Source organism: Eurypyga helias, unplaced genomic scaffold (genome assembly GCF_000690775.1).
Source record: "Eurypyga helias isolate BGI_N326 unplaced genomic scaffold, ASM69077v1 scaffold12351, whole genome shotgun sequence".
In the NCBI taxonomy this organism is placed as follows: domain Eukaryota; kingdom Metazoa; phylum Chordata; class Aves; order Eurypygiformes; family Eurypygidae; genus Eurypyga; species Eurypyga helias.
The window spans coordinates 343,819-352,284 of NW_010231711.1; the positions used below are offsets into that span (position 1 = coordinate 343,819).

An 8,466-nucleotide genomic window follows, 5' to 3' on the forward strand; every position below is an offset into this window, starting at 1 on the left:
TTCTAAACTTGAGACTAAGCAGGTCACTGATAAAAAATTTCTAAAAGTCCATTCTAAAATTAATTTTAATGCAAACTAATGATCACATCTATTAGCATGCAGTACCAGAGATGCATTTTGTGCCCAGTAGCAGCTGCTAGAGTAATTTTGGAGAAGATATACTGCATTCTTCATGAATAACAAAGACAATGAATTCTTAAGAGTGAAATTCTGATCAGACTCAGGTGTGAAATGTCTTTGCAGTAGCCACATAATAAATTCATCTTTATATATATTCATGACATCCAATTTGTCTCACCTACCAAACCAATGACTACTCACCATTTCCAAGTGTGCTGTCCAGTCTATATAGCGGATGGTATTTCTAGAAAATGAGCCCCTAGACTTCCCTTGGGAAGCTACTTCTATCCTATTCTACTGTTGTAGAATAAAACAACTACTCTTTCCACTTTCTGTACTACACTTTTTGCATCTGCATTCTATGAATGGCAACTATCCCTCTCTAGCTGTCTTCTATGCCTACAGAATAGGTGTACTTTCTCCCTGGATTATTGCCAGCTGAATTTCACTCCCTATAATTTCTCCTGGTTTTGTTGTTCTTCCATGAGTTCCAGGCAATGTATCCACATTATCTACTTAATCAGAATGTTTAATTGACATAATTTTTTTTATACCAGACTCCAAACCAAGTAAAACTATTCCAGGATTCATCAACAAACAACATTTTGTTGAGCAGTCCCAGAGGAGTTGAACACAGTCACACAGACTTTGGTAGTGCTTCAATTCAAAAAATGGGGGAAGCGCAGAGACATGGGTGAAGCCTTTAGGATTTGCAAACAATTCCTAAATACATCTAAAAATTGAAGAAAATAAGCTGAGCTGCAGTTCTCCGTGGATGAGTCTATTCTTTCATAATTATGTTGTTGTATACCCTCTTCCATGGGTAAAACTGGAAGAAAACTGTATGAATCCAAGAATTTTATCCTTGAGATTCTCAGTTTTGTTTTACAAAAACCCCACACCCTGAAAGCTGTGAAGCTTGAGGACTTGCAAGCACTTTGAACACAAGGATCACAGAAACAGTACAAAACCATTTACATTCTCATCACAAAACTGACTCTGTGTGTATGCAGTTAGTTAATGTAAAGCATCCGGGTTGCACAATCCTTTCCTTGGACACTACAGTGTGCCCATGCATCCTGAATGCCAGTATCAGACTTATGCACAGCCACGTGAGTTATATACCTTCAGTAGAATTAATTTCTTCAAAGCCACTGCACTTCAAGCTCACAAACAATTACCCAAAAGGATTGGAATTTAGTCAACTCAAGGTATTTCAGTACTGAGTATGTTGTACCTTTGTTACTAAATATCTCATTATAAACAAAATGTGTAGTTTGAAAATTAAATTATCTCTGAAAAAGTAAAGATATTCAAACTGCATTAAAATACCCTGCTGCCAATTATTAATTTTTAGTAAACAAAACTGATTTTTTAAGATGTACGGAGTTCTCATCTTGATTACTTCCAGCATTTATTCCAAAATACAACATTCAGATTAGTCTGAATCCCATTTGTTCACAGGATAACGTCTTATCTTAACTTCATATACTAAAAGTGGTTTTATTCTATGTCATTATATTATTATTATTATTATTTTATATTAAGGTAATTCTCTGCTACCTACTTAGATTGAGCTGAATTTTAAAAAAATTCTTGTTCAATGCCCAGCTTTTCCAAAGAAAAGCATTTTTTAAATTCTTATTGCTGAATTTAGTTCCCTTTATTCAAGCAGCATATTTGGAACACTGCTGACTACTGGGCACACTTTGCAGTAAAAGCCAGATCGTGGAGTGCAGACATGGATTTATGGGAAGAATGGAAGGCTGAGAGGCTGTTAAAACCTGTTTCCTACCTTTGTTTGCTTAACCCAGTATAACAACCTCCTTCTCAGTTGCCCAGGCCATTTCACCAAAAGCAGGGAGTTGAAGAGATGATGTGACATTTGAAGAGTCAGGAAATGTGCGCTCATTCCCATCTGTAACCTTATACAGAAGTACTTACTGACTTAGGACCTGGTGAAGGGAAGGGTTTAGATCTCCTTTTTCACACCAGAGCTGTATTTAGTCCAGGTGTACTGATAAAGCCGATGTGAAACTGCAGTGAGGTGGGGGATACTCAATGCAATTATCAGGATGCGTTACAATTAGCTTACTGGCTATACATGCATTAATAAATAGTGATGTTTTGCTGGTTTTGGCTGAGACAGAGTTAATTTTCTTCATAGTATATAGTATGGGGCTATGTTTTGGATTTGTGCTAAGAAGGACATCAATAACATGTATGTCTTAGTTGATGCCAAGCAATGTTTACATCAAGCCAATGACTTTTCCAGTTTCTCATACTGGCCCTGTTCTCCCAGCTTCTTCTCTACAAGAAACTGGGAGGAGAACAGCCAGGACAGCTTACCCAAACTGATCAAAGGGATATTCCATGACATAAAGCATCATGCTCAGTATATAAGCCCAGGGGAGTTGGCACAGGGGAGTGTATGGGCTATTGAGCACTGGATGGTGAGCAATTGTTGCACCATGCATCACCTGAGTTTGTATATTCCTTTATCTGTAATATTATTATTGTTATTTCTTCTCCCTTTGCTGCCATATTAAACTGGTTTTATCTCAACCTATGAAGGGTTTTTTTCTGATTCTCTCCTCCATCCCACCTTGGGAGGGGTGGGACAAATGAATGGCTGCATGGTGCTCAGTTGACAAGTGAGGCTAAACCACGACAGATGTGTAATATGAACGCTGAATGTTAAATGAATGACTGAAGTATGAATAAATAGTCAAGAGAAACAGGTGGTGCCAAAAGCCCAACTTCCCCAGCTGTACCTACTTCAGTGGGATTACTTCAGCCTGTGTCTAACCTGGCCTTATGGACTGAAAACCCACTACTGTTTGGAGGCACTAGGTGTGTTTCCAGACCACACCTTCCAGTTCAGTTTTGTCTGAAAGGAATCTAGTTTGCGTGCTCCACAAAGCAAGACCTAAGACAGTAAATGGATATTTACCTCAAAAGGATATGTCTAATTTGAACTGAAATCCTAATGTAGATATATTCACTAAAGAGTCACAGTTGGATATTCCACTCAGCAACAGTAATAGGAGAGCAGATTTTATGAGTTCAAATATTTTTTTTTTCATTTTTGTTTTTATTGGCTCACATGATAACAGTTCTTAGTATGGCATTATTCAGCTCAAAGTGAGCAGGCTCTGGGAACATTTGGCTAAACTCACGACAGGCTGCTGCAGGTCCCCAAGCTGCTTAAAGACAACAATCACACTTTTTCACAGACTTGTGAAGGGACCACAGACACGCAATTCAGGACAGTGTTGTTAGTCCTACTGAGGTTACCTGTGGGTTATTTGAGCTCCTTGTTTCTGGGGATCTATTTTATCTGTTTCAAGTGCAGAACACCATACCATCCCTGTTTCTCCCCCATTTTACTTTCCTCTGCTTGAGGTTTCTTCCCTTTATGCTCATACTGCTGAGTCTCAGCAGCTGCTGAACTTTCTGTTCTGACTCAGGTGCAGCTCAAGGCCAAGTGTGGGCAACACAAAAGACTGCTGATGCCACATCACCACTCCAATGAGCAAGCTACATTTCTTCTGCAAAAATGTCAAAAATAGCCTAAAGTATCTGACTTTTATGAATGTTAAAAGTCCCATCTAGAATTCTCCTTGGTTTTCAGAGAAACTTGGGAGCTATGGGAATGTGTATTTATAATCTCCGTACTTTTACACACTAGGAGAGTGGAATGAAAGCTTGCGAGTTTTACTTGTAACTTAGTTATAAATGATGCCCTGGGCACTCACTTGAAGAGAATAGCTCTTTGATTCATTTCCTGTATAGACCTAAATGTGTAGGACTACACCTTAGTGATAAGCAATGACAGAACAAAACACCATTAAAACGAAGATTCAAGAGTGAGTAAAAAACCCATAAATAATCAAGCAGATTAAAATCAGGAGAAACTTGCCAGTTCACTCACGCGATGTTACTCTATTTCAAAGCCTCACTTATTCAGGTAGTTTTGGCTAGTATGATTAAAAAGAGCTGCCATAAAATCTGTTTGCAAAGGGGTTGCTAAAAACATTGCATCAGTTCTTCTCTTATAACCCTCCCACACAACATTATGGGGACTTCTAAAACTTTAGAGATCCTTCCTGCAAGGTTTGGTTTCCTTCTGAAGAGAAAATTAACCAAAGCCCTCAGATTATAACTGACTGCACCAGGGGTTCAAACAATGCCAGGAAACTAGAAACAGAACTCCCAAAATGTGGTTAGTTATTTCAGAAGGACAATGCAAAGAAGAATCAGAAGGTCAATTCAGACCCACTATCTGGTATGACTATGGATCAACACCCTCTCATGGCTCTAGCAAGGCCAGTGTCACCAATAGCATCATTCATTACTCCAGATTTTGGCTAGAATTGAGAAACTAATTTTCAAAGTAACTTGTGTTAAATTCTATGGCTCATGTCGGTATGTAAGAGGCCCCACATAATGACGATCAAAGTCCCCACTGGTTTTGAAATATTAGTTTATAGATATATTAACCTCAGAATAAATTCATGAGGTTTCTGAAGATTTATTCTCCACGCCTTATTTATTCCAGTAACAAGCTATAATATTTTGTATGCAATACATGCCTGTATATTCTGACAGACACTTTATGATTACTATCATGTAAAATTGTATTTTTCCTAAAAATAGGGAAGCAGAACAGGGAAGCTTTTCCTCTGAAACTTCACAGAATCGTTTGGGTTGGAAGGGACCTTAAAGACCATCTAGTTCCAACCCCCCTGCCATGGGCAGGCGTGCCCCCCCCCCCCTGCGGGGGGCGGGGACCCCTTCCACTAGACCAGGTTCCTCAAAGCTTCATCCAGCCTGGCCTTGAACACTTCCAGGGATGGGGCATCCACAGCTTCCCTGGGCAACCTGTTCCAGTGCCTCACTACCCTCTCCGGGAAGAAATTCCTCCTGATATCTAATCTAACCCTCCCCACTTTCAATTTAAAGCCATTCCCCCTTGTCCTGTCACTACAGGCCCTTGTAAAAAGTGCCCCCCAGCTTCCTTGTAGCCCCTTCAGGCACTGGAAGGTGCTGTAAGGTCTCCCCGGAGCCTTCTCTTCTCCAGGCTGAACAAGCCCAACTCTCTCAGCCTGTCCCCATAGCAGAGGCGCTCCAGCCCTCTGAAGGTGCTATAGCCCTTTAGCTATACCAGAAGAAAAAAGTAGTTCAACATTACAAAGTACCTTCTTTATCATCATGACGTATGATTGCATCCTGTATCATATCAGCAAGATTAAAACGAACTCGATGATTCTTTCCATGTTTCAGCTTTTTCACGTAGCCCTCCCGTTTCTGGAAAGCTTTTTCTCGCTCGTAATATGCCTTTATTTGATCACAGCGCATCCGCTTCACCAGCCGCTGACGCTGGCCAAGAGGGAGGGACTCCAGCAAGCACTGCTCAATTTCCATCTCATGGGACCGAAAAACATTACATAGCTGGAAACAACCTGTAAGAAAATAAAGACAGGCACGTTTAGATCATGCAACAGTGTTTTCAAATGTGCCATGAAACCTCTGCCAATTTTCTTGTTGTTCCTTCTAGCCATGTGTAAGTCCATCATGTGAGCTACTCGACCACTGCTGACTATAGAGAGTATACATCATTATCATTTACTTTCTAGAAACAACATATACCCAATTCCATTAAATCACTGATGTATTTTGTAAGAGCTAACTCAGTTCATGTAAACAAATGTGAATAGAAAGAGGTCTAAAAGTTCAAATGTGAGACAGACAAAATATCTAAATAATTCAATATAATTCAAGTGGCTCCCATTTGCTTACAAACAAGAGACTGTTATGCAGAAAAATGCCAGTCTGATGCCCGTAGTTTCTTTTTATTCATTTTCATCTTGCTTTTAGGTTAGCAAATTCCTGTTATTTAGTGAGAACCAAAATCATTATATCATAATTATAATGAGTTCATTACAGATTCACAGAATTCACTGCATTAGCATGCAGTGGGCACTCAGGCATCTATCTATTAAAAACATCAAAGTCGTTTCAGATTCCTAACTGTGTGTATGAATATTTTCTTTTTTTTTTTTCTTGTGTATTGTATAGACCCATCCAAACGGAATCTTCTAATGAAAACGTCAGATACTGAAATCTTCATGTGAAAACCAATCATAAATGTGTCTTTGACTCAGTTAATCCTAACATTCATAGCATTACCTTTAAGTCAGATTCCTCTTTTGTTGTTACCATTAAATCTGGTATTTTTACTGACACTGCAGTAACAGTGATGTTCTTTTTCAGTAAGTTTTCTTTTCCACTGAGAGTGAAGAACATAGAAGACCACTTGCTGCTAGTTGCTTTTCAGGGGACAGTTCTGTTACAAAAGGAGACTAGTGGATTGTCAGACAATTTTATTGCCTGAGCCCTTGGCTGCCAATCCACATCTCCCAAATCAATGACGTACCCACTAACCTACCCTAAGACTCTTTGATATTGTGGCTGGAGGCCACCCAATCACTTCTGATTCTGACATTCTACTTTATATACATACTTAGATTTTCTTCATTTGGAAGCTAGATGCCCAAATTTGTAATTTCTAAAGACTGTCAGCAGCCCAGGTGAGAGTGGGCTCTCACTTTTTTCTCCTGAGTATGATGTAAGAGCTCTGGAAGGGGTTGTAGACTCAACTCATCTTGGGCAGTTAAGAAATACCTAAAGTAAAAATTACTGTGCAACTTCAATTAGGCCTGATTTTGTCCACCTATTTTGGTAAGCCAGTAATTACATCATCAAAAGACCCCTACTGCATTCAAGGCACAACCTGAATAGTGCTGAATAAATGACCACTTTGTTTTCTCCTTGTTGCTTGACATATGTCTGATCTACTGAACACCGTTCAAACCCCATGCTGAAGGCATAATTAATTTCCTGACAGGCTTTTGTAAAACTTGCATCATCCTAGCACATAAATGCTTCACAAATATGTATTTATTTTCATTTAAAAAGAGGAATAAAAGGGCATTCTTATCTGCATTCTCTACTGAAGAACTGAAAGACAATGATTTTCTTATTAAATCACTAATTTTTTGAGTCCAATTCAAGAATTCTGTTTTTTTTTCTTAAAGTATTTTGTTTGGCTTTAAAGGCATAGCATTCTGTAAACTATTATGTATCTTAATACCATAACAAAATACTATCAAAGTGATAGTGCTAGGTCTGCACGCCAACCACTCTAAACCACATTGTCACATTATTTCATATAATATATTGTATTCTATATATTGTATTCTATAATGTATTGTATATTATACGTAATATAATACATATTACATATTATATGTACTAGTTATGAGTTAGAACCAAAGGTCTCAAACTGGACTTATCAAAATTGAGGAGCACACATATATGCAAGAAGTGACCAGAGTGTCCTGTTGAGAAATTCTGTGACACAAGCAGACACAAAATACAATTCTATAGGTCAAGTTCAGTCAACTTATTTTAACATAGGCTACCCTTTCCCTCTCCATAATCTCTGTTCCTTTCTTAGTAGGCACTTAAAGTTAAAAGAAAATGATTTGTCAATCAAAAAAACTGAAAACAAGTATTGGCTTGCATTAAGCCAAAACACAAACCCTTTCTTTCTTTCTTTCTGTATGTCAAAAGCCAACAGCTCCTTCTATATAAAACAAAATTTTCCATTTGACCTTAAATGACATGTTTCACTTCTGGCCACGTCGGAAAAGACAAGGAAATGAAAGGGTAGCTCTGTAAAGCTGCAGAAGATGTAACTTATTCCCTGCTTCAGTCCCAGCGTTCAGTCAAATAGGAGATCTGCACTCAGACCATCCTCAGCCCAAGGCAGTTTGCAACTGCATCTCCTTTTTGTCATGAGAGGGCTGGGGAATGAGCAAACTTCAGATCTTCCCTATCAGAACTCTTCTGCTTTGTATAAAATATCTCAGTGCCCATGCCTTAGGTCTAGGCAGTAGCCTAGTGGCTTGTAAGACTCTAAGCTTATTCCCTAACACTTCTAAATCTGGGTATTGTGCCTGCCAGGCAGGCTCCCAGCCACAGAGGGAAAACAGCTTGCTGTGTTAAACCTCGTTTGACAGTGCAGCCAAGAGTCCAGATGTACAAGAGCTTTACCTCTGCTCTGTTCCTTCCTTCTCCTTTATGAAGGGAAGAAGGAGCCGCCACGTACTTGTGCTCCAACAGGCTACAGCCGAACTTGCTGTCTATACCTGGAAAACTGTTGTCAGCAAAAGTCTGTTTGCTGACAACAGACTTGAACTGTATCTTTGCTTTGCTCAGCTTAGCTCATGCACAGCCTCTGCTCTTAGGAGGAACTGACATGGATGATGGCATCAAGTG

General features: G+C 39.1%; 1 protein-coding gene across 1 annotated transcript in view; it reads right to left on the minus strand.

The window, feature by feature from the left end:
• Positions 1-5,579, minus strand: part of MYO16 (myosin XVI) — a 283,911-nt gene extending 278,332 nt beyond the window's left edge. Inside the window, exon 1 of the mRNA XM_010161190.1 lies at positions 5,322-5,579. Within this exon, the coding sequence (XP_010159492.1) occupies positions 5,322-5,547 (226 nt within the window). The 5' untranslated portion in view covers positions 5,548-5,579. The remainder of the gene's footprint in view (positions 1-5,321) is intronic.
• Positions 5,580-8,466: the final 2,887 nt, after the last annotated feature.